General features: G+C 44.2%; 1 protein-coding gene and 1 long non-coding RNA gene across 5 annotated transcripts; both read right to left on the reverse strand.

The window, feature by feature from the left end:
* Window positions 1-13: 13 nt before the first annotated feature.
* Mf (myofilin) lies at window positions 14-20,244 on the reverse strand. Of its 4 annotated transcripts, none has more exons than XM_076826671.1 (8): window positions 20,083-20,244; window positions 11,818-11,954; window positions 11,453-11,609; window positions 10,964-11,052; window positions 4,086-4,229; window positions 3,174-3,428; window positions 1,388-1,478; window positions 14-317 (listed from the first exon to the last, which is right to left on the reverse strand). In XM_076826671.1, the coding sequence occupies exons 2-7, from the start codon at window positions 11,915-11,917 to the stop codon at window positions 1,396-1,398; spliced, it is 828 nt and encodes a 275-aa protein (XP_076682786.1). In that variant the 5' UTR covers window positions 11,918-11,954; window positions 20,083-20,244; the 3' UTR covers window positions 14-317; window positions 1,388-1,395. The 4 variants fall into 4 exon arrangements, with proteins under 4 accessions (XP_076682786.1, XP_076682787.1, XP_076682789.1 ...); XM_076826672.1 differs by lacking the exon at window positions 20,083-20,244 and adding an exon at window positions 19,815-19,979; XM_076826674.1 differs by lacking the exon at window positions 20,083-20,244 and adding an exon at window positions 19,613-19,752.
* A 2,607-nt stretch (window positions 20,245-22,851) lies between these two features.
* On the reverse strand, window positions 22,852-24,767 carry LOC143376331 (uncharacterized). The gene is made up of 2 exons (XR_013087070.1): window positions 23,346-24,767; window positions 22,852-23,225 (listed from the first exon to the last, which is right to left on the reverse strand). It is a non-coding gene; the product is annotated as an uncharacterized LOC143376331 (long non-coding RNA).
* Window positions 24,768-26,816: the final 2,049 nt, after the last annotated feature.

The raw sequence follows: 26,816 nt of genomic DNA on the forward strand, positions 1-26,816 counted from the left end.
GAACATCTTGTAGTAAAATTTGGGCAGTGTGTATTTTATTCGAAGACAGCACGGATGCAGAGTACAGTAAACCATAATTGGCCAGAAATGTTAAAATAAATAAAACTCCGTGGAGAACGGCACGCGCTGTGTGAGAATTCAGACGGGATAGCCGGGGCAAGAGGTGTCGAACATTTTGTTTAGGGTGCGATGCGAATACTCTTTCGTAATATATTTCTTTTCCCATTCATTTTTCGTGACTTTATTTTCCATTTTTCATCGATCTTAGTCGTGTCACCCGTCCCTTCGGCGGCGACACGGTCATCAGTAGGCGTGAGCTGGAAAAAATGATCGATCGATCAGGCACATACAAGAATTAGTCAATAATGGCGGGAAAACAATTCGAAGGATCAGCGTCGAGTGGTCCGCAGGAGCCCCGCCCATCGAAACACAGCCGGCAGACGAGTCGCCCGAGGTTCGCAACAGTTGTCATTGCGCGCCAAATTAAGTTTCCGTTCGTTTAGCCGAAGGCCAGAAATCGCGGGAGGACGTGCAATCGTGCACGGCCTCGTCGGAGCTCTCGACGCTTGACATTCGGGACGAGTGGTTGCGGTGAGAATTAATAGAATACTTTCCAAGACGCTGGCAGCAGAGGGGAGTCTTGGAAAGGTAAACAAAGTGATAGACGTGTCTCGAGTGACATCTATAAAGCTTGCGTGTTAACATTACGCCGTCTTCTGCGAACGCAAACTACATACTGCGTACGATGGGAGGCCCCAAGAAGACTAAACTTTACTAAGGTTTACAAAAGCTGACGGAAGTTCGCGTTCGCAGGGGACGGTTCGATTCTTTTTTTATCAATACACGTACACGCGTATATACATATATTAGTCGAGTGAATATGTACATAGAAAGGAACACGTTCCAAGTGAATAAGACCTATTAGATGGCGTTGGGGTGGGGTGTTTGGGAGGGCACGTTTAAATCAGGCGCGTAAGTCACGTAGGGGAATACAGACAGCAGTGTGGCGCTGTTTCAACACATCTCTTTCGTTTGTTTAATTAGGTGATTGGTTCGTGTCGTGAACGTATAAGTGGTTTTATGATCTTACGATGACGCGGTTAAGAGGTCGACGTTCCTCTTTTCTTCTCGTTCGAGTGGAACAGCCCACGTAACAGGGACTGTTTTCGAAGTAACATCTGATTTTCGCTCGTCTCCTTGGTATTAATGCTTGTTACGTTTAGCTGCGTGTTAATCGTGAATACAATTTCGTCTGTGCCAGTATGTACAGCGGTGACGTGATCGTTCCGCGTATTTCAATTATTATTTCAACAGTTTATTAACGAGTAGGGGTGAGGGGGGACAAAGAAACACTTGGCCACATTTTCTTTTTAATCTTATCGCTCACTTTTTTTCTTAATATGTGGTACGTTTATTGTACCACGGGCGGGTAAAGTGATATCGTGGAACTGGCTGCGAATAATAGTAGTATAACGACCCTGAAATGTAACAGACACATTCGTGTTCCATATTATTTATGTTCGTTCAAATCTGTTTCTTTCCGTTTCTTTCTTTCGTCGGATTTCTCGTGATTTGCCAACGGTAGCTGCTCTGCATGGCACTGCAGTACCATGTGATACCGATAATACCGATGGTAAATGCTTATTGATCGAGATGTCGTGTGATCGCACGATAAGTTAATTGCTCGGAAAGTAATTTAGCTAGTTGTCGGCTTTGCATCCAGACGAAGCCGGTTCAGGGCAAAATAAGGTCGCAAGGAAAAAGTTGTACGATACATTAACAGCGGTATTGCTTACCGATAGAGCGCAGCTCGATTATCTACACTCGCTAATTATTAATCAGCAATTTATTAACCGTAGGATAAGATCAACTTGAATTTGAAAAATGCAATTATTTTATTTAGATTCATTTTCTTGTAAATATATTTAAAAATTTCCGGTTCAGATACTGTTCAATAACGCTAAGTTCAAATCGTGAAATCTAACTTTAGAGTAATTTTGAATAAGTATTCCCACGTAACGGGCTAAAAAAGATATTAAATTTCTAGTCGATTCGTACCGTGCAACCTTTCACCACTTGTTTTAATAATAGTAAACTGTTTAAATATACGAATTAGTTGCATTATCTTGAGATAGCCCTTCGACTCCTCTGCCCTCAGAGTTTCTGAAGGAACCTCTAATAATAAATCTTACGTAAATTCGAAATTACAATGTGCCACAGCCGAGGCGGAGATAAATTAATTAGTGAAAAGTGCCAACAATAAGAAATACTTGGCTCGATACTAAGGATATACTTGGTTTGGCACGCGTCAGCTTGAATTTTGCAAATTCTTCGAGGGTACAACAATATCTGTGCTCGAGCCAAATAGTAAAGAAATACTTAGATAATGCCAAACATTATTCTTTCAGCTCCCGACGTTGTGAAACAGGAAAGAATGGAGGACGCATAGATTTCAGCGCTGAAGGGGATCTCAAAATAATCGCAAAATTCGCAATAGTTGAAGTTACATGATCCGTCTGTAGTGAAATAAATTGCAACGACGCGCAGAAGCTTCTAAAGACGTGATCTTCCAGAAACCTCTGAACGGTATTTTATATTAGATTTTTCATTGATTTTGAACTCTCATAGGTTTTGAACTCTCGTTCCCTTCGAAATCGTGCGATTTGCATTCACATCCGAATGGTTTAACCACCGACCTTCTGGTTTTTCATCCCTTCCTTTTGCTGGTTAACAGCTTTGGTTTTCGTTTGGCAAAGTAAGGTAGCTTAAAAAGCCAATATTTTTCAGTGGATCTATAATCCTTAACCGAGGGAAATACATGTTGCGCGATACATAATAATAAGCTCTATTTGAGCATTAGTATTATTACGAAACTAAGTAAAAATTGGGGGTGAAAATCGGAAGTCCAAAGAGTTTCGAGAGTTTCGAAGCCTTACAAAAATTTCGAATTTGCGTTTCGAGAATTTCAAACTTAGCTTCGAACCCACCCCCAGTAAAAATCATATCCGAGAAGCTTTAAATAAACGACTACTGTCGCAGCCCCTTGCAGAAGCAATAATATTCACTTTGACTCCACGCTGTTATGATGGAAATTTTAAAGCACCCACTTTTCCAAACGAAGACCGTGAATGATTAGCCTAGCTCTCGATAGTAATAAGGAAATTGTTACGTACCGAAGGGCCTAATCGGGTGTCTACTCCACAGGTAACTACGCTTCACGGGGCTGAGGTAACTGTCCCTCAGAAAGAACGGGGTGCTCCTTTGAGCATAGCCCGGGATATAGGGAGCATAGCTTGGATACCACCATGGGTCCCTGGTGAAAGCACTGATCGGCATCGTTGGCGATGGTTCGAGAAGGTCGAACAAGGGCTTTCGGCGCAGCAGCGACGCGAGGGACGGTAAGTAGTCGCTATCAGATAACAAGTTACCTGAAACGAGACAGAACCATCAGGATTCGTCCACTTGCTCGAAGCTTGTGTCCTTGGAATGTCTGAATTTTAATGGGCGTAATTGTGGCTTCAGAAAAAGCTTTATTCAGTGACAATATAAGCGAGGGGGTGTTCCGAATAGATTTTCGAAGCTTCGGGTAGAGTTAAGCGAGAGTCTAGAGCGTTGAAAATTATATAACACAAGGAAGAGTAATCGTCTGACCAATGCTCGAGAATACTACTACGCGGAAGGCGTTCACTAAGGAATATTTCGTCTCGTGTATCAGGAACAGTCGTATTATCTTGTGGATATGTATTTGCATGCTTGCTCACTGAAGTCCCATTAAATTTCAGGCACCCTAAGTATTTGCTATGGCTTCGTCTTTGCACATTCGCGCACAGCTGTTCAAAAATCCTTCACAAAGACACCAACTACCGACGAATGCTCAGCTCTCCTTTGATCTTCGCTATGATTATCACTGTACTTTTAGAATATTCAAATCGATTAAAAGATCGTCACTATTATTGCTACCTTCAGCGTAGACTGTCGCGTGAAAGATGTTTAGAGTCTTCTTAGCTGTCGCGATTCGAATGTGAAGGAGAGTTGTCAGCTGGCTCTGCTCGCCAACTTAGGCGCGAGTGACAGCGAGTACTCACCGTGGATGTCGAACAATCGTTTCGTACTGAGAGGAGGGCTTAAATGCCGAGCCAGCAGAGGCGATCTGGACGGATACATCTTGTCGATGTCTGCCAAGCGGTTCAGGTGGTCGGCCCAAGCTTGCTCAGGGTCGAATGGTTTCGCTGTATCGTGATATTTATGGCAATGAAACAAAAATTCATGGCAATGAAACAAGCATTCCCGCGTGGCTCATTGAGGATACGTTGCTCGAAATAATTGAATAACTTGTCAACCTAGAGGTGGCCAAAGTACCTAAGTGACTCTGTTGCTTGGTCACGATTGTCACCGAGGTATTTAATATTTTAACGGCGTGCTACGAACAGTGATTTTATAATAGAAATTTGGATGCATAGCTCTTTTCTAAATAAGAGTAAAGCAGATTGACGAGGTCCTCTAAATGAATTTTTTTAATTGTTTCATTATTATTAAACTTTGGTGTTCTTAATCCGATACCACGAGCATCTTTTTGTAATGCAAATCGTCTCAATGAGTTCACCAGAGATTGGTCCACGCTGGAATGCAATTCATACACTTATGCAACGTCGATAATCTTAGAAATCGTGATTATGTGACTTTATCCTTTAATTTTTGAGCATTGCTCACATTATCAATAACGAGGCGACTCCTACAGGTCTTTCGACGTTACATTTGAAAAATACGACGCTGAGGTGTCATAAGCGTTTTCCTGAACGTTCTTTAGTAAATCGAGCAGGACTAAATGTCCTTTAGATTTTTTTTCTTCGAGAAAATACTCATGAAACCTCTGTAAACAAGAAATAGAGTCAGTGTAGGTGACTCGATTTTCTGTTTTTGGCTCATAGATGCCCCCGAACGAAAAAGGGATGCACAAGATTTTACTAAATTGAATTATGTATTCTTTTCTACATAGAATTAGAAGTTTGACATTTTATACTCAAATTCTTTGATCGCAGTATTTATATTTTTAACAAAGGTAGATAGTGAAGTTCCCAATTGAATATCACATCGTTAATTTCATTTACGAATGGATGATAATTTTTTTCATACTGTTAAAGGTGAAGTATCACGAAAATTCAGCTGAATTATTGATTGCATCCTTTTTCCAAATCGAAGGTAATCCATGTCTATCGAAATAGCCCGACGATGCGCTACAAAAAAACTTGACAAATCCACATAACAATATCACTAAACTATGGTGAAGTTCGAGCTTCTCCTTGTCCTTTTGTCTTTTAACGAATCGTTCTGAATGGACGACGATCTACAATCTAGGAATGATCACGACACCTAATATTAAAAAAAAAATAAATAAATAAAAACCGTGCGTACTATCGGTTTGATTTGATCGTGATTTCTGGCCGAAATGTGCCGAATTAGGTATTCGTTTGCGCTTCATTTTCTCTTGTTTAGTGTTTTAGCATGAAGCGTCTATCTTACGAGAAAAGAAGTCTTGTTAATTAGTAACAGCGTTTTCATTAAGCTTCTGCACCTTTCGCGAAGGGTACATAGGGTGGGCTAAAAGAAAAGATCGAAGAAGTTCGGAGACATAGAATATTCAAAAAGTTATACAAATCTGTTAATTCGTGATTTTCTTATCTACAGTGATTTCCCTTTCTTTATCAAATGTCACGGGTAAATAAGGGAAATTTCAAGTGAGTTTAAAGGGTATTTTAAGGGGAACTTCGTAGATAGATATTAAAGGAACTTCAACTAGAATTTAATAGATCTATGGATGAGCTACATTAAAGTAGCTCCACTTGCAGCTTCTGCAGATTTTTTCGAATAATGTATGTCCCGAAATTGTTCAATCCTTCCTTCTGCATCGCCCTTCATCTTCATGCAACATTCGTGAGCAGCTTTAAAAACAATGTACATAAATGAGCGAGCATGGCGCATTTTTATCTCGACATGGGTGTAATGAGTTAATCGGAGTGCATGATGTTAGGGCGGAAGGGTCCTGTCCCCGTTTCGTAAGCCGTGCGTGTTCCTCCTACTCGAAGAAAAAACCAGACTCAGTCTCTGAAAGCTTTGAAGCGTGTGTCTCGCGATTCTTTCCTTCGCTAAAGAAAAAAAAAAAAAAGAAAAGAACAGTCGACGCTCTCACAAAAATAACACGACGCCACGTGGAAAAAAAGCATACTGACCTGGTGGGACAAAAAACTGCCTCAAAAAATCGCCCTACCCCTCTTCCACGGAGAGGTGACGGAAAAAAGCTGCGTTTGCTTCGAAATTTCCAAAAAGGCTCGACTAGATTACCGAATCAGGCCCTTATCTTTTGGCCGTTACCGTTGATTATTTACGATTGCTCGTGGTTCACGTGCCATTTTCATTATTTCCATTAATTACCGAAAGCTCGAGGCTACGAATTCATTCAACTATAATTTGAGACAGAATCTTAATTCTATCTGAATAATCCTCGTCGTCTAATTGTCGATCCATCTTGCAACTTCCGTTCGCTACTATTCTCATCTAATTATCCCTAACGTGCTCGTACGTCTTCGTGGTGTCATTATTTGCTTCCTTTTGTTTTTGCGAATGCCCCTATTAATTAGTTATCGGTGGGTTTGGCTGAAGGAAAGAATTACACTATCGGGGTTGGTGGATTACTTAAGCTATTAGGGATGGGGGTTCGGGCCGGAAAAGAAGTACATGCCATCTCCTGAAAAAGATAGAAATCCCTGGATCTGGCTGGAAATTAATTGCACGTTAACTATCGGTCGTTTGTTAGTACAAAAGAATGCTCGATACTCGCGTGCGCATTACTTGTGAATTAGAGCGTGTATTAATAGAGTGGCTATCGATTTCTCTACCTTCTACGACAATTCCGTTTCACCAGCCAAGCAGATTTTACTTCACCCCCGCGCGAAATTACGTCGCATAGAAACAAAGTGATCGAGAAGTGTCGTGACCAGTGGCGATTAGATGGCGACGTTGAAGGGGAAAAATCGATGGCAGAAATTAGAACGCGAAAGCGTCGAGAGAAAATTTCCAGCTTTTTCAAGTTTGGCGGCCGCATTGAATTTTGTATTTCTATATTCGCTTTAGCCTCACGAATTACTTCTCTCTTGTAACTTCACCCTCGCGCTACGTCCCTTTCGTCTTCGCCTCGTGCTCTCCTGTCGCGTGTCCCGTCAAGCATTCCCGTCTATTCGTTCATTACATTACGCAAAAATCATTCTTTTCGCGATCCTCTTTCTCCCCTCTATCACGCTGCGACCTCCACCTCAGCTGCAACTTTTAACATTCCAAACAGTTTCGTCCTGACGGTTAGGAAAAAGGCTTGCCTGTGCCTCGCGCGAACTGTGCGAGCAAAAAGCAAAAGTGCTCGTCGCGAAACGCCACGAAAGTATATGGCAAAAATGTCTCGCCCGGGAAAAGAGCGGCGAGAGGTCGTTAAAAGACCGTGGTTCTACGGAGAACGGATGGTAAGACCCACGGAAAAAAGTCCAAAATCATTGGTAAAAACGTTGGTCTCTTCAGGCATATTAATATTTTATTAAAAATCTCGTGTGTACACAGCAGCTTTCTCGTGCTTGTAAAAAAATCAGATCGTTGTTCATCTGTCGTGTCTGGTCACTGTTTCGAGATGGCTCCGATCGCAGGTTATCCCATTTCTCTTTCGAGGGTTCTTCGAACCGTTGGAAAAGTGATTATTCTCTCGACGATCGTCTGAATCTCATCGATGGAGAGAAAACCGGGGGTCCGCGTGTTTCTGTGTGTGCAAGCACTGCGTGCAATCGTTCTCTCGTTCGTCAACGAAGGGGGTTGATTAGTGACGTAAGAGTTAATTTCTTTGGAGAACCAAGTGTTTAGGTGTTGCGAATGATTGGGGCTAGTTTCTGTACAATCAAGTCTGGGGCGTGGTGATTCTCTGTTAAAAACATTTCGTGGATACACTGGTGGCCAAAAATTTCAGATCAGCTTGGAAAGTACTCGTAGTAAGAAAGCTATTAGAATATTTGTGAGCCTGGTCCCCCACTTTTGGCTGGCCGTGTACTCACGCTGCTCAAAATACTTGGAGAATTCTTTAACATCTCGCGTATCTTTTTCATCGAAATTCAAGAACAATGATATCTTTGACATTCTTCGGATAAGTAATCTTCTGACCAGTTTTGAGCAGTGTACAGTCATTCAAGTTACGGGACAAGCGGTTGCCTAAAACCTAGCGAAACAATTAGTCAGGAGTCAGTTTCTAATGCGGGAATTAACATCTTGAGCCCTGGCAATTGCGCTCAGTCGAAAACATTCGAAGAGTTTTATCTCTCAGAACATATAAAACAGAACCCCAATCTCTGACACCCTCAAAATTGTTCTCGATTCCCTATTCCACAGAATCCCTGCACCCCAAGTAGTGGCGCACCCAGTGAGGGCACCAAGAGGCCCCCGCACCCCCAAAGAAAAGCGAAAAAGTAGATTAATGTAACCGCGACTGGAGTAATTTAACAGAAAAAAACTGTATATTATTCTTTGAACGAATTTATATAATCACCTGATGAACTTGAGTTAAAAATATTTTTACTATTTATACTATCTCTAGATAGAACAGCTCCTTCTCGTCTCCCACCCCCTGAAGCCTATTGAAAACAATCAGCATCAGAACCCCATATAAAATAAATCAGAAGAGATTCTAAATCCATGAAAACTAATGGTAAGCGAAATGACGAAGTTGCCCAGGCTCAAGACGGAAATTCAGTGAATTCAGTAATTAGTCGATCGTTAGACGGGGTCCAGGATTAGTAATCCTTTCTTCGTATGCAATGGCGAAGCCGTACTCGGCAGGTAAGCATGTTTCGCTCGTTAGTCTGCCACTTTCGTATCAGTTGTTGTCGCCTAAGGTCGCTCAAATCGATGACGCGATTGAGTAAACCCCACTTGTCGGGTCTAGTGCCTGCAATAGAAATTAGAGTCAGAGCTGCATGCGTGTTCCGTGCGTTCCCTGGGATCGACTTAACGTTTCTTTCGTTCTGGGCCAGGACGAAGACAACGATAAATGATTCTCTATCTCTCTGTTCGATTTGGTGCTTTTTTTTTTTAAATGTTCCACAAGACGACAATGATGGAGTAATCTGTGCGAGCCAGTGTGGTGATCGATGATGACGATGAACGATGATCCATGATGCCTGGACGTTTCGTCTGTCGTCTGATTTCACGTTGATCGTCGCCATTTCCGCCCGACCAGAAGCTTCGCCGTCGCCACGATCACGTCCGCCGACGTTTCACTTGGTTATTGATCGCGTTAATCTGTGCTGTTAATTAATCACGTGATGCTCGGTTTGCTCCTAGCTACGATTAGCACGCTCGTTATATTACACTTGGCACCACTTAGGCTCCCGAGTCCCTTTTAGCTGAGACTTGTTAGTCGAGATTCTTGAATTAGCTTTGGAATTTCAAAGGGCAGAGATGGGCATCCCTCGTCCCGTTAATTTGAATATTACAGCTCGTCTACTCGCTGCTACAATCCGTCGCGTAATCTAGCATTATGCTGCGGTTCAGAGGGATTACTCGCGTCCGACTACCTTTGCGCCGTTTGGTTATGCGGTGCTGCAGCGCGGTTACTGAGGATTTAGAAATGAATCGAGCGAAGGATCATCGACGAACTGTTTCTCTGCTATTAGGCCGCCCCTCTGTCTCGCGCGAACATTTTAATTCACTGTGCTTCTACCAGTTAATCAACCAATTCGTCGAGTTGGAAACCAGACCTGTGCCCACCTCTGGCGCAGACTAAAACACTACGATTAATAGGACACCAGCGAAACGGAGCGTCGATCATCAGCGGATGGTCGCTCCGGTAATGAGTGAACGCGATCGGATCCGTCCCAATGAAATTCACCCCCTCGGGACTCGCGCGACAAAGAAATGGATCGTCCGTTGATGGGTTAAGTCGCGAAGCAGACAAGTCTTTAGGCAGGTTTAAACATATAATATAGATATATATTTATACGTATGTAGATGCAGTGTTCTCATATAGCGACATAAGTATAATAACAACTTAGATACAAAGATGTGCCGAGTAATAATTAGTGTTACACATAATGTGGCTGTAATATGGTATGGTAATGAAGGTAGACACGGTATTATCGATAGATCAGTGATTACGTCGAGTTAACTAGACATGGGCCCGATTCCACACGTATGTACGCTCAAGGGTTGCATACGCAATTTCACGTCGGAGGGTAGGGGGATGACACGTGTAACATAGAACATAGAAGTTTCACAGGGCTGGAGCGTCCCAGTTTTTTTTTATTTTCTCCTTTCCTCCATTTTTAGTAACGATCGAGTGCAGGCAAAGGTGGAGGGCTTGGGGGAGGGTGTACGAGACGGTTCCTCCGAAGGGCGTTTCTGGCTTCTGAGAAAGGCCGCGGAGGGTAGAGTCGCGAATTGATAGGTCGCTTAATCCTCCGGCGAAACTGTCTTTTGCCTTTCTAATATTCGTTATCGTTAGCTCCCTTCGTATCTCTTTTCTATCACCGCCCAGAAGCCAAAAGCACCTGGGTTACACATATACGTATATATCAGGGGGACACTTAATCGACTAGGGAAAGAACCCCGAGAACGAGCGGTCGCGCGATTATAATCGTTTCGACGTAGAACCGGGTACAGAGTTGACGATCGACGGATCCGCGCTCCGCAGTCAAATGCCTCTCCCGCTCGTCCTCTGTTCTCGTTCTCGATCTCTAAGCCTCTCGCAGCGTTGTGATTAATTATCTCGTTGCCGGCGTTTAAGCAACTCAATGACCCGTCTACTCGTTTCGTTTCGTTTCGCGCTATTCGATTCTCTCAATGGACGTCGTTATTTTTTCTCATTTCATATCTTAATCTCTCTCGCACTTTGCTTGTCTCACTCGCTTTGGACTTTCGCTCAGAGCTGTTTAGTACGTACCGGGGGTGAAGCGTTCTATGGGTTTGTATTGATGCGGGTAGATCTGCCTCGGTGAGTAACCGTAGATCTCACGGTGGACGGGCAGGTACCTTTTTCGGAGAAGAAGATAGAATACTCGTTAGCGAAGTAGACGCAGTAGACTTGGAAATGTTAGGGGGACTTCTGTGCTCTATTTAACATCACTTTCTTCCGGAGGGAAGAAAGGGAAGGGAAGAGTTAGTGGAAACTTCTTTCCACTAACTTCTTTCAACTCTGAGATTCAACAGTCTAACATAAATCCTGCGCACAGTTCCTGTAGTCAGATTTGTGAGCTACACTTTAATTTTTATATTCTCCAATAAGATTGCGAAAGGCCCCGCGTCTTTGAATATTGTTACTTGGTATATTTAGTGGTTGTTACAGAACATTTTTAAGGGTTACATCTGCCAAGATGGTGTCAAGTTCGGGGAGAATACAGTACGAGGGAAATTGTGGTAATGATTGCCATACCTGTATCCAGGGACATTGATGCGATCAGCTGCGTGAAGGGGGTTTTCAAAGATCGATTTCCCGAAGGGCCACGAGGTGGAATGCAGCTCAGGGTAGTCCGAGCGGAAAATGCCGCGGGGTCTGTGCGTGTGCTCAGGTGCTCTCATGTCGTCGGTGCCTGTCGTCAAAATCTCGCGTTATTTCGTCGCTACTTATCTCGATTAACAGGAAGGCAATGCGATCTTCAAAATTCAGACGAAAGAAGAGAATTCTCTGTCACCCCCTCAGCTTCTAATCAGAACCAGTCAATCGCCCAATGCCTCCGTTGTTACTCGAAATAGTTGGGAACAGGGAAACGTGCGTGACGAAAGATCGCAAGGGGATACCTTTCAAGGCTCGGACATAACTTTGCCAGAATTTGGCTTTCCTTGTGATGGGCTCGTTGCGCCCAATCATGTCGAGGTTGCTTCTAAAGCGCGCGTCCATTTTGCCGCTCTACTGAACTGCTAACCACACTCGTTCGCTGCAACAAACAAATATAAACCACGTGAAACCCACCCCGCTAGATTTCCCATTGATTCTCGCGGATCTTCTTGTTTCATTCCGACTGACTGTGCCACGACTTAACACGTTCGCGTTGGAAAATAAGCGACCCTGCTTCGAGTTTCCCATAAAAACTGCTCTCCCTTTCCTCCTCGTGTATTTAGTTAATTAATATCGCTGATATTAACAGCAGTTAGTGAAAAGCAAGGAAAACATTAGTGCTCGACATTGATTAGGGCTTTAACTGTATTTTATTGCTAATTGCAGAATTTTCTAAATTCGTCGAAGTGCCATATTCGAAAAGGGTCATTATTTATCGCAGAAGAAAGTTTAATAGGTCGAGTACACAGCCTTTTGAAAGTTTATTGCTACTCCAATAAACAAGCTTCAGGGCGCATCGATGTAAGATCTATTGCGTCAGCAATGATCAAATATATAAAGGCTCCTGTGTTGCCGCTGCGAGTGTTTCCTTAACCTTATACTCCCGTAAACCACCCGCCATTTCCGCGATCCATTATCGCGTGAATTTCGTTTCGCCATTCCTTTGTTTGCCCGCTTTGTAAACGGATCTATATATATGTGTTAAAATGGATTCGACGAAGAGCTTGGACGAGCGGAAAGTTTCAGCTGTCGAACGGTCTTGATCATTGGCCAGTGTCGAATTACGGACGATCGAGCTGCTTTATTCGAGAGAAGAGCGTGCATTTTCTCGGTGGAAGAAATCCGAGTGCATCGTTAAATGACTTTAGAGGATTTACAGTAACGTAGTAGCTGAAGAGAGGAGGATCCCTCGCATGGTGAATGCCAAATATTACCCAGCAGAGTGTTTGAAAAATATTCCAAAATATTGCTGCGTCGAATCCACAGCATCCCCAGCTCAAAAAAATTGCAAGCACGAGGGTGCGCAATGGCGCCGCGAATTCGACACTTTTAGGGGCGCGTAACGCTAGCAGACTGTCAACGCGCTAAAAATACGAAAATTATCGTCGATAAATCCGCGGGGGCGTTTGTTGGCATCGCCTCGCCCTCTAATTATAGAGTCACGCGCAAGCATTTTTTCACGGTCGATTTCTTCATCATTCTTGCGGAATACGCTTTCGCAATCGCTGGTATCCTCGCGACGTCAGAGAGAAACACTCCTCTTTCATAATCGCTGCCTAAAACACGTCCCTTACAATAATCTTCCGAAGCCTTCAATCTCGTTCAATCATTAAAGCATCATAAATAATAATTCCCAAAAAATTCAAAAATCCACAAAAAATGATACTTCAAATAAATCCATTATCAAAACCGGCAAATAAATCCACTATCAAAACACTTTCCGGTAACTCATTTTAAATTCCAGAAAATTAAAAAAAAAAAGAAGAAAGTATTCGTTTTCAAAGTGGAGAACCAACTTTCCTGCCACCCTGCGCGAACTTCGACTACCCCCCTCCCCCCACCCCCCGCCCCTCAATTCTGCTAAAAAATCTGCACGCGTGTAATGAGAGAAATGACGCGAATGAGACGGCAGATTGAATGAGACACGCGAGAAAGCCTGAATTTGGATCGGCCGTTGGAAAACCGTGGCCGTTCCGTTTTCGAATACCGTGCGGGTATTAGGGGTATCGCGATTGGCCGCGGCATTCCGCGGGCCAGCCAATCGAGGGCTGCGACACAAACAGTGGCGTCGGCTTTTCTTTTTGTTGACGCAACCGTCGACGCTAATTTTAGCGGGATCGCGCACTTCATGCTCGGCCTGGATCATCCGAACGCTTTCGCGGCGTATTCCTGTTTCATTCCCGGCAAGAGCGATCGAAGGTCATCGCGCGTAAATTTGGAATACGTAATGTAAATTAATCGCCGCCCATTAAAGCGTCTATTTCGGCCTGGTGGATTAATTTCCGCCTGTTCGGTCAGCGGCCAGAACGTTCCTAGGGGTAGGTAGCATTCATCGCTGGCAATTTTCTGCCGCGAAACGCGTGACTCGACGAATCCATGCTTCTGCGCCTCGATTCCAATAAAATTATCCGAACGGTCCTGATTCTTCGCGATCCACTCGAGTCAAGGTTCAAAGGAACTCCGCCGAGCGAATTTCGATGGGTTTTCTAACAGCGAAAGATTATGAGACGAATCACCCTGATTTAAGTCGTCTTGTTCGTTTCATCGGACGCGTGGGTGTAGAATGTAGGTGGTTAAATTGACGCGGTTGGTGGAACGCGGGAAGAAAGGAAAAAGGGAAATGAGAAAGCTCGGTGATCGTGGTCGCGAACGATGCGCCGTGACGTAAGAGTCCCGGATTCGCGGTCGCTATATTTAGGATGCCCGGGCCCCGGTCCGTTTTTAGTCGGAAACAGGTGGACATCGAAGCTGTGTGCGAAGGCAGCATAGCCGACGAGTCTGCGACTGACTTTGACCGATTTTCACGAACTCCCATTGGAATGGGCTCCTTTATGCCCGCGACACACCGTCCCGACGATAATGACCCATTTCGTCCGTCAACCCTGACTCCCTAGACTCGTGGGACTCTGCACCCATCTTCTCCTTCTCGCGACTGTGACAGTGTCTAAAAGAAGACGATCACTTATACCACGTCTTCGGTATGGTGTTTCGAGGGATTTGAAACGCTTCATTGAAAATTTCTCTTATTGCCGTTTCCGAGTATCGCGACTACCCTTTGGCAGCCGTCTGTTTAAATCTGCGAGTGCATTGACTCCTCAGGTCTTTGGAGAAGCTGGTGAAACTGTCTGTTAGCAGTTTTTATAGTTTCGTGAGATTTTTATGTTGGATTGAGTTCGGTGCAGTTGGGTGTTTAGTTTAGCAACCCTCAATTTCATTGTTTCCTAGAAGTCCCACCTGAGTTAGTTCAGCAGTTTTGAGACTGTGAGAGAGAGTCTAGGCTGGAAGGTAGTAGGTAATTCTCTAAGCTTGTTAGAAGTTCAGTGAACGCGGCTGACAGACATCAGCTGTTACTCGATCGTCCTGGTAATTGGGTTTGGAGACTCGTGGGCGCGAGAAGCAACCTTGACCTTCTACTCGTCGCACCCGTTTTAATTTTTCAATTCACTTTATACCCCTGGATCGTTCGTATCCAGTTTGGATTCAACCTGTAGAAGTCACAGTCGCATTTATGTTCGGCTATCTAGCACACGCCACGCGTTACCATCACCACCCTCTGCCTCAGCACCAGCCAATAGACATCCATCTATTCATCACCTCATTAACTCATCATCTGCTACCTCATCCTCTTACTAGCTCTGGATTAGTTCCAGCGTTACTTGTAAATAGTCTCGAACCCCTGTACAACAATCTCTATACATTTCAACCGATCGTTCTTAACTATCCCTTTCCCTCTCGCACCTCGCACGCTCCCGCTCTATATCCGTCCTCCTCGCACAGTTCAGAATTATACTCCCACCGGGTCGATTTAGAATCCTATCGGCGTATAATTCCCAACTCTCGAGGCCATTGCCGCGGGATGACGCGGTTAGTTAATTTTAAAGGATCCGGAGTTTTGTCACGAGGGAAATATAGAGCGGCGAGGAGGCGCGCGCCAGGGGAGGTGGATGTATATCTCACCATCCTGAGGCGTGTGTAATCTAGATGCCCTCTAAAAATACACGCGGCGCGGTCAAGAAAATCATCTGGGGCGTAGGTCCAAAAACTGAGATACACCGGCGCATAGATTTTCGTATCACGGTTTCACCCGAGGCGTTCCACTTCGATGCGTCATAGTCGATGCTGGCTAAATGGCCAGTCGGAGCAAAAGAATAGAATAATCAGGTGACAGTCTGCCAGACTGACGGCAGACACGTGGATTACTTCGACGACAGGCGATAGCGATGGGCGCACCTCCACCTGTCGCTGTCGACGAGTCTGCCAGAGGTAGGTGGCCAATGGGTGACGTGGGTTCGATGCAATTAGAGGCTCTCTTGGGAGAAAGTTTTTTTAAGACTCTCTTGTCAATTGCGTGGCCAGTAAAATAGAATCGTCAAGGGTTTGTGGATGCAGCGTCTGATATTCACTTCTACTACTGTTCCTAGATCCTTGATGAATGTAGACTGAGATAATTTGGAAGTGTAGTTGTTGAATTGGTAGATTAATATTTCTAGATCTCTGATGAAGCTTGAGTAGTCATGGAAGTGTTGGATAGTGATGCACGATAATTTAATTGTAGACTGAGATAATTTGGAAGTGTACCTAGTTGTTGAATTGGTAGATTAATATTTTTAGATCTCTGACGAAGATTGAGTAGTCATGGAAGTGTTGGATAGTGATGCACGATAATTTAATTGTAGACTGAGATAATTTGGAAGTGTAGTTGTTGAATTGGTAGATTAATATTTTTAGATCTCTGATGAAGCTTGAGTAGTCATGGAAGTGTTGGATAGTGATGCACGATAATTTAATTGTAGACTGAGATAATTTGGAAGTGTACCTAGTTGTTGAATTGGTAGATTAATATTTTTAGATCTCTGACGAAGATTGAGTAGTCATGGAAGTGTTGGATAGTGATGCACGATAATTTAATTGTAGACTGAGATAATTTGGAAGTGTACCTAGTTGTTGAATTGGTAGATTAATATTTTTAGATCTCTGATGAAGCTTGAGTAGTCATGGAAGTGTTGGATAGTGATGCACGATAATTTAATTGTAGACTGAGATAATTTGGAAGTGTACCTAGTTGTTGAATTGGTAGATTAATATTTTTAGATCTCTGATGAAGCTTGAGTAGTCATGGAAGTGTTGGATAGTGATGTACGATAGTACCTTTAGGCCTTTGATAGAAGTGCTAGTGTCAAGTATCGATGCACATGCCAGTACATCCTAAAAGCCTTAATGAATTTAAGTTGCTTTCCAATTTGAAAATCGAAGCCCCTAGGAGTTTAAGTATCTGAACTTTCATCGCCTAACCCTGATACCAAACATGTCTGCGATGCATAGCAGTTTTGGAAGGCCGATTCGCGTTGAAGGCTTGACAGTGAACGAGCGAGTTCCACGAGTGCATGCTTCTTCAAGTTTCGCGGATACAGCTGCGCGCTTCGCGTGACTCGTTGAAGGTAAATGGTGCACTAGGGTCTGGAACACCTCAGAAATGGGGGAAACTTTCGCGTGTCGGGCTTCGATGCGGGAACTTTAACTACCGGCTGAGAAGACAACGAACTCGACACGTTGCTTTGAAACGCGAGACGCAGTATTGGCAGAATATAGCCAGCACACTGGTTCCGTTAAATATGCCTTGCAGTAGAGCTTCCTAAGGAATGAGTACCACCTGATCGATAGATTCATAAAATCTTTACCTAACAAAATAGTTCACTCGTTTCCTATTAGCCTTTTACTTTCGAAATAAAGTTAAATACCCTCCACTGCTAAGGAAAAGTTAACGTTAAAGGTAAAGTATTACCCTATTGTTTACAATATCCCTTCACCTGAGATCGTCTGCACTCCGCCTTCAGGTTAAATCGAAAATCTGATATTTCCTTTGCGAAGATCGCGTAGCGTAACAAATTCCACTAAGCATCTGCTATTTATGGATCCATAACTGATCTATAACCGAAGTCTACACCCCCGCCGCATGGCAGGCGAGCACTTTGATCACTTGACGCAAAGATAAACAAGAATAGACGTAACCAAGGTCGAATAGGTCACACGTTTACGCTAGCCTCTTCTTTCTAACGTTCAAGTAGGAAGCCCCCCTCTGAAGAAACACCCTGTGCACATAATATCGAAGAAACTGAAAGCTCAGCGGAAGTTGCAGCTACTTTTATTAACGAACTCGCTGATCTCACCGTGTCAATTACGCAACGAGCATTTTATTCTAGTTACCGAGGGTTGAGCTTCATCGATCAGACGCCTGCTTCCTGAAACGATGACAGTCGCTTCGGGACGCCCCGGCGCTGATTTTTCTCGGTTGAAACGGGAGATAGGCAGGCGGTGGCTCGGTATAATTGTTTTTGTTCGGGAATCGAAGTTTTAACATCGGCTAGAAAGTAGCCTTCTCGCGGCCGCGTTATATTTAGCCGGATGCGGCTGAAAGTAGTGACGCCTTAATTCGGTCAGACGCGCAGTTTAACTTGTCAAGCGGCGCGAGGCGCCTCTTGGCACTTGTGACGTGCTCTACGATATTAAGAGAATTAGCAGCCTGGTCGGGCTGCAGCCGAGGGTACTCGAAATATTCCAGTACTCGAATTTCGAGTGGCTGTGAAGCTCGTTCTGTCGAATGCCGAATATCCTTCCTCTTCGAACGTAATTTTATACGCATCCCCTCTGAGAATCTCTAGCTCGAAGGACTCTGATTTGAAGTGAGAAGATCCTACCTCCGAACGAGGAACTTTCTAGGAGAAATAGAAAGACACCCCCAAGATGCTCCGTCGATATCCATCAATTGACCTATTTCCATCCCCCGGTACAAATATTCCAGTGTTACTGTACATCAATCCTACCAACAGTCCAGAGTGTCCGTCCCCGTTTAAACGTTCCCCTCATCGTGAAATCCATTCGCTTCCGTCGGCCGCAACGTCAGTTGCGCCCGCAAGGAAATGGATGACGGGCGGAAACTAGATCACGCGATAGATGGCGCGTCGTTCGCTGGCAAAAAGTGTTTCGCGTTCTCGCGGGTGGAAAGGGAGCGGCTATAACAGACAGTACGGACTTGGCGGCACTCGTTCGCCGCTATTTTTACCCAGCGCGGCATTATAAGCACACTCCGCGCGGCGCTCCGTTACGTAACGGCCCAAACAAATCGATGCCAATTATTATAAACAATCCGGCTGTGATTGGCACGGGGACTCGAGCCTGTCCATGTTTCGTAAAGCTCGGGGCACCGACGAGCCTCTGCCTTGAATTGGTCCGCTGGACCCTCCGCGAAACTGAGACGAGATCGCGCGCCAACTATTGCAAACGCGCGAAATTAGAACCCCGATTCGCGGCGTTCGGGAAACGGCGAAACGAAACTGCCACTAGACCACAGTAGTCGCCGATAGTTGTAGCGACTCGTTCTAGATATCGTTCGATAATAATCACTGGCTACTGGGGCGGTGTCGCAACGACGCTGATCGTTTAGGTCGCACTCCACCCTTATTTCTTTCGTTAACTGTATTCGATTTCTCAGACGAACAAATTTCCTCGCGATTCTAATTCGGTCGGGTGGTTTTTGCAGGATTCCAAGCGCATTTCAAAGAGCAAGCTAACGTTGTACCTAGACGACACTTGTATTCTCTGGATTACTGCAAATTTCACATCGAGTTTGATAGAATCAGGGTAAATGCAATTCAGGGGAGTGGTTGTTAAGTAGGAATGGTAACACAGTCGTGCATATTATCATGGTACAGACATTGGGCGCAGGTGTTTATTTTATCAGACGAAATGGTAACGATCGATTTCGATTTTCTCCCCAAAAGATCACCGAGGCCACCCTCTGTATTTAACCGCTACGAATCGGTAAGCTGATACGCTGCGGGCATCGATCGTTACCATTTTATCGGAATACACGCGGAGGTCAGCTCCTTGGCAGTGCGATTAGCTTTATTTCCAAACGGTTAGTAACAGATCGATTAGTCCAGCAAAAGCGAAACTGTAGCGAAATACGGAACGCAGGGTGAGTAGAACGGAATCAGCTGAGTCCGTCGTTGATTAGTGCATAGAGAGGCGAGTTCCTACTAAATACACGGAGGGCGAGTCAGCGGCGGTGTCAGCCACGTCCGATCAGGCGTCTCCTTTTTCCACTGTCGCACAGGACGCAGTAAGGGAGAGCAGAGTTTGCGAGCGTGATCGACGACGATCCTCTGGATCCACCCCTCTAGCGTCAAGTAATTGGTCTCTCTCGGGGAAAACGATCCTGGACCTTGAGTATCGCACTCACGGATTACGTCGCCCTATCGGTGTACCCTCCTCGAGGATCTATGGATCAATCTGCCTTTGTATCGTCCCGGGAATTCCCTCGCGGTTCGTGGCACAGATCGATACTCGAAATTCGAACTCTCGTTCTCGACGGCCGAGTAAGAAGTCGACGGAGAGGCAGAAGATTGCAGAGACAAAAACGTGAGAACGAATGAACTCGAGTGTTCGGCCGGTGGTCGAGATGAGCAGCTGGGCCCTTTTCTTTTCTTTTTTTTTTTTTTTTTTTTTACCTAAGTATTTCGGACGACCGTTCGGTTCGAGGATTGGACCTTAGACTGGGCGGCTGCCGCCAAAAATGTGGACTAGTATACCGGACGTCGGTACGGTGGCGCCGACCTGTCGGCGAATTCTCGCCGCACGCCACGCGACATTTATGGCACAACCCCCCGCCAGCGGGTCGCGATTGGTCGGTCGGTCGTGAGCGAGAGGAAACCTTCTTCTTTCCCCCTGGTCGGACGTTTCCACGTCCGCTTCTTCCTCCACCTCGGTGACGACCTGCTCCTCACGGTCGCCACTTTGCACGCCCACGCCGCCCCCTCGCCCGCCGCCTCCTGCCCACGCGTTCCTCATACTTGTTCCGCGATGGACCCGCGTGATTCGTGAGATGGGGCAATGTTGAGTCTGTGCGGCGATTCTGGTGGGAAGAGCGCGTTTGGGGGAAAGGGGTGTTACGAGTTCGGAGGGAATTTCGAGGGAAGAGCGTGCTCAGTGCCGAGGAAAGGGGGTTGTTAAATCCACGGGGGTGATTTTGGACTAAAGGGCACGTGCAAACTGTGAGCCCAGGACAGTATTAAATCTCTGAACTGAATTCGGTTGCTGTGAAAGCTATCGTCAAGGGGAACATTTGGATGTCCTTCTGAATAAAAAATCAGGGAACTCCTACGCAGCAGCCCTGAACCCTGAAGTTCAGAATTTCGAGCTAGACGCTCGTAGCTTGTCAATCGTAAACAAAATACCCCGACGCTCACATGTATCGATCACGAGACTGTGATTCAATCGTAAACAGTCGTTCGAGCACTCGATTATGAGTCAGTGTCTAATTAAACGAGACTGTATTCTTTGCTTCGATCTACATACGCACTTCTCCTGCGCATAACTGATTTTATTATAGCACGGCCATATTAGGCGGAAGCCAGGTGCTCGAATGAGTCATTAACATTGAATCACTCAAAGGAGGAAATGTGGCAATTACTTCATTCTAATCGTGGCCGTGTCTATAGGATGTCTCGTCGCTCTTGAGCTGTCAGCTCGCGCTGGGTTAACATTATTTAGACAAAAATAGAGAAGGTAATATCGTGGAACCTTCCAGACTCGCTCTAATATTTTGGGTTCGAAATACCCAGTTTCTGGTACACTTTCGCCAAAGTTAATTCAAGTATCGAGACCAGTTTAAACGCGCGATCCAAGTGAATTCGATATTTTGGGAACTGGCGAGGGGTGTAGGATTTTTTAATCCTGCGAGCTTGAATTTTAAACACGTGTCACACCCAAACGATGACGAGCAACAAGCCAAATTGACATTGGCAGTATCCGATGTTTCAGTCCTTGAAGTGAGGCCTTCTCCAAGGCTGTGCATATGTATATTCGTCGCGGAAATGTCATTGCTCGTGCCTGGCCGCGGAAAATATAATGTTTACGTACGCTGTTCGACAATTTTCCGTGTATACAGCGTGGGCTTTCTATTAGAAACGCCCGTTGTACGGATGAAGTGCTTGAGACGATTAAAGAAGGGTTGTTAATTAAATTCTGCAACTATGAGATAGGGTACACTAACGTGGCTTATCGAAAGGAATGATAGAATCTAAAAACGACACGAATATAACCGAAAAATTTTACGAAAAGCTACCTTGCTCAGTTTAACAAAAGACAGCTGCAACAAATATGACTGCAGCTCGAAGTCTGAAGAATTAAATTCAATAAGGATTTGTATGAAGTTGCAAAATCATGTTTTTAAGCATTTGTCCGCAAAAGCGCATACGTATTATATTATCTGACTTAAAAAAATTGAAAGTCGTAGATTAAATAGCGGAAAAAATTATTTTTTAAATTAAAACCGACTCCAAAAAAAAATAAAAATGCACTAAAAAGTAAAAAATATTTTTTTCCTCTATTTAATCTACGACTTTCAATTTTTTAAGCCGGCGCCAGATTTACACAGTGCAGATGATGAGGCGTCGACATAAAAAAATGAGAGTCGTAGATTAAATAAGGGAAAAAATTATTGTTCACTTTTTGTGTATACCTGAACTCTGAATTCTTTTTCTTATGCATTTTAGCCTATGGAAATTTTTTTTTTATATAAAAATACAAAAATTCAGACCATTTTTAACCATAAAAAGAAAAGGTGGTAATTTCCCTTCAACGGGATCCAGGTGCGAGCGCTAAAGGGTTAAGGGTCTGATGGATAACGCTTATTACTGCTTCCTTCATATATCGTTAGCTAAATCTGTTTGGACTCATTCGAAATTAATGTTTGACTCGTTGTCAGGGATTTATCGAATCATACTAGGAAACAGCTACTGACAAATGTCTTTTAAGCTCGTCGACAGTGCAAATACATCTGTTTAAATACGCCGCAGTGACGTCGGCTGATCTTTAAATCGAACGTCACTGGACACCAAAATACGGCGGCATGATTGATACGATGACGCCACCTATGTACCGAAATAGTGGGAAACGTGACGACAATCCTGCACTCACAGTCATTCCTTCAAATACTTGACTTATTTTGGAGCTTTTGCATCATTAGACATTCCATTAAACAATAAACTGTTGGCTTACTCCAGCAGTTCCGTTTGAATTTCAGGTTGGGTTTTCAATACACTCTTCACTGCCGCTGCAATTAGAGATTAATTACCGAACTGTGCTATTGAATGGAATATCTAATTTATTTCTGTTTCACTACATGTTGTGATTATCATGAAATCTGCAAAGACCATCTGTACCTGAATTTTGTCTAAGAATATGAGATTCGTTCTTAATCAGAGCCTCCAAGTCGATTATTTTGATATCGAAGTATTTATTGAAAGAAATGTTACAGTATTTTCGGTGGTTCGAAATTCACCTCGGGTCATTAGTCCTCGAGTAATTGTGATTAATTATGCTAAGCAACAAAGGATACTCGAGCAGTTCGTGCAGAACTCGTAAGAAGGACGGAAGAAAGGTGATCTTTCAGTTTTGGCACTCTTCGGTCATCCGGCACGACCTCCTAGCACGCATATACCGGGTGCTCTAAATGCAACTCTATTTTCGGTGGTGTGTACCAGCCGACCAGGCGATACAGATCGGGATGAGGTGTATTTATTTCGAATTCGGCCACGGCCAGACCCCCATGACCTGTTCCTATCACGGCACGCAAAGTAACTGGCTACCCCTTAAGATTAAAAAAGATCTTGTAGTGGAAGTCCTTCGAGTAGCTTATACAAATTTAATTAGATAGAAATATTTTCTTTCTATGAGCCGTTTCTACCATTTTACGAAAATCATTGCATACTTTACTGCGACTGTAACCGCCAAAATTCATTTTCAGGAAGTACCATTCCATTGGGGGTATTATCGAATTCAGATTGAGTCGCGTGCAATTTTCCTTCGAAGTGGAACGATATACTTCGCTAACGTTTATATTAGTACCCGCACGAGTATATTAACGAGCAACACTTTCAGTACTCGTGACTACCTCGACTGCCAAGAATGTTTAGCATTTTCTGAAGAAAGACGCGGTGACATTCAGTCGAGATTGAACAGTTCTGCCATTATAATCGAGAAGTCTGCACCAGCAGGCGTCTTCTGTTACGCGAGAGACAAAGATTTCCTGTTGGCTAGCAATATGTAGTTGCGAAAGTTAGACACAGAAAATTTCCTTGAAACAATCCATTAATCAGGCTCTTTCTCAAGGAAGTTTCTTCGAATCTTCAGAATTTTACATTTTAAATCATGGACGAGTCTCTTGCTTCCAAGTTTCAGCTTGTAAAGTATAGAATTTTTATGACAAAGGAGGTTTAGCATACAATTTTGTAGTGTAACGCATGCCGATCCCATAAACAGGATATCCAACCTGACGAAAAAATATTGCTCTGAGCTGGACTTCTTTAATAAGGCTTTAGCGCCCTTTCTAACAGGGGTGCGCAAAATTATTCCTATACATAGAATAGCAATAAGCGGTTGCATCGTTAATCTTACAATTTAGTATCTATGTAATACTTCACACAACATTTTTATTAACTGTACAGTTTATACTAAGGGCCAGTCCCGTTTAAATAAATAAATAAATAAATAATAATAATAATAATAACAATTTTCAAGTATGGATCTTTGAATTGATCTTCGAGCGTTTTCCGAGTTTGCAAATCGACATGGGATTTCGACGATTCCGATTTCCTTCCTCCTAGTTCTTGAGGCGTAGAAAACACGAGCGTACGAACCCATAAACGTCCCAAGCATCCTAATTCCCAGCGCTTGACCTAATTCCCCAGCGCCTCGTTTCAGTCCCGTTTCAAATTTAGACGTTCCACGTTTCGCATCACCCGCATCCTCGCCATTACGTACAGGGTGGAATATTTTTCCCGACTGTCAGTGCACGGAGGCCCCTGTCGCCAGTAATTTCTCAGTGGAGGATTCTGTCCAGCATCGGACCTCTTTCTTTCACATAATTTTGCATGCGCCTTGAGCATCGAGGACGTGCTCCATTTTTAACCGACTCCAAAAAGGAGGAGTATGTATTTTCTTTTTATATGTTTGTCCCCGCATAACTTCTCAGCACATGGACCGATTTTGATGATCTTTTTTTTATTCGAAAGAGGGCGATGCCCCGGTGGCTCCATCCTACGCTGCATCAATATTGGACCGATATTTTGCCAGTTCTGGTTAATAATAAACACTATTGTCACCTAATTGTTATTATTATTTTATGTACGTACGCGCATATCTCCTTAGCATGTTGTGTTAATATATATGTAAAACTAAAAAGTTAAAAATAAAAACAGTTAAAACCGACTTCAACAAAATAAAAATGCACTAAAGAGTGAAAAATTATGTTTTCCCTTATTTAATCTACGATTGTCATATTTTTTAAGTCGCCGCCTCACCATTTGCACTGTGTAAATCTGGCGCTGACTTAAAAAGTATGACAGTCGTAGATTAAATAAGGGAAAAAATTATTTTTCACTTTTTAGTGCGTTTATATTTTTTTGAAGTCGGTTTTAATTTTTGTTTAAGTTTCTTTACAGCTCTCTCTTATCGCCACACTTTCAATCTGAACTTAACTGTATCCCTTTCAATTGGAAACGCAAATCTTAATTTCTAAGCTTCTACAGCTATCAAAGTGATTGGCTTTCGGGCACTTTGTAACTTGCCTTCGTACTTCATTCAAGCTCGCCTTCTTTAATAACTCTAAACGAGAATCAAATTCCATGGCCAATCAATCTTCGCTCGCTCTTCTGTAGCTATCGTTAAAGAACTTGTAAATCGAAGGAATAAGCTGCCTTCTTCACCTTGTCGAAGATCAAGGTGTTGCGTCAAAACCACGAGGATTAAAAATCCCCTCCCACAAAGGATCCGCGCGTGGGCGTCGCGGAGTTGCGAAAGGCGATGAATGAGACAGTCCGTTTAAAATGGAACGTATGACGAAGAAGCTAGCATCGCGAGCCGATTCCACGATCCGCGAATGCAGCAAAACAATCGTGCATAGTGACCGTGCTACGTGTCCGCCACTGGATCTAATTTTACAAGTGTTCCCGTCCTGGAATTGCTTCCAGCCTGCCTTAACTCACTCGCGAGGCCGTGCGGTAACTTCAACACCGCATTGCCACCGATATCGAGGCGTTACACACTTTCGAACCCCTCTTTAACTCCGAAACCAAGGCCCACAAAATTTTTTATCGAAAGTCCTTCGTAGATGCGAGAAATATCGCAGGAAAGCGTCTCCCAGGTGCGACGCGCGTAGGGTGTCAGTTCTCCAACAGTTAGAAATTCGCGAAAATCAATATGGCGCGCAGAGTTGCTCCCGCGAAGCTCGTCGGAGGACGCTGATCCCCGGGTAAATTGAAACTTATGAGTTTTCCAACCGGCGGGCCCTCTGGTCCCTCTTCTTACGCCGCCATTCTTCTTCGCCGTTAAGGAGACCTCGTCTCCTTGGTAACTGATACGCCTTATTAGCTGCTCTCCTCACCTTACGAGCCTCAGGAGGATCATGCGCTCCTCCGTTCCAACCCCTTCCGAGCTTCTTGCGCAGCAGCCCACCTCGTCCTTCTACCTCTACGCCCTCGCATCGACACTTTCTCCCCCATCAACTTTTACACCCGTCCCTCGACGACTTTCCTCGACTTCCAGCTTCCCTGGAACAGTCTCTGTAGCCTCTGAGGTCTTCTGCGAAATTCGGAATCAGTACGTTCACTCCTGATCAATGGAACGACTGATTTGCGCGTCTCGAGGGGTGTTTTCTGAAATTGGAAGGTGCCGGAGCTATATGGTAGTTTACGGTTTTTAATGAGACGAGGTTTTGATCGGTGAATGGAGATTGGTCAGCGGTCTCACTGGCACCTCTGCCCATGGCGTTCAATTGAGAATTGCCAGGTTTATGGGAGAGGGGAACATTCGAAGATATTTAAGCGATTTGGGTGGGCCACCGTCCGCTCGCCACGCTCATTCATGAAAATTTCGTGACCGCAGGCCATTCTACGGTACTGCTCGGCATCCCGTGGACTCGCAGTTGGCGACAATGGCCGCGCGTCAATGGACAATGCCCGGAAAATACAAATATTTTGGGTAGACACGATTTCACGCGACATCGCCCCCCGTGTGCCTCCACGGAAAGCGTTCTCTATCCCCGGTGCTGCGCGCATGCAGCTGAAAAAGTTTATCCCGAGAGAACGATCCTGGAATTTACTCGTTAATAACAGGATTACACGACTGATACTTCTTTCGATGTAAAAAATGCCACGCAAAGTGGATCACCCTTTCGTAGGGG

Source organism: Andrena cerasifolii, chromosome 14, assembly GCF_050908995.1.
Source record: "Andrena cerasifolii isolate SP2316 chromosome 14, iyAndCera1_principal, whole genome shotgun sequence".
Classification (NCBI taxonomy): Eukaryota; Metazoa; Arthropoda; class Insecta; order Hymenoptera; family Andrenidae; genus Andrena; species Andrena cerasifolii.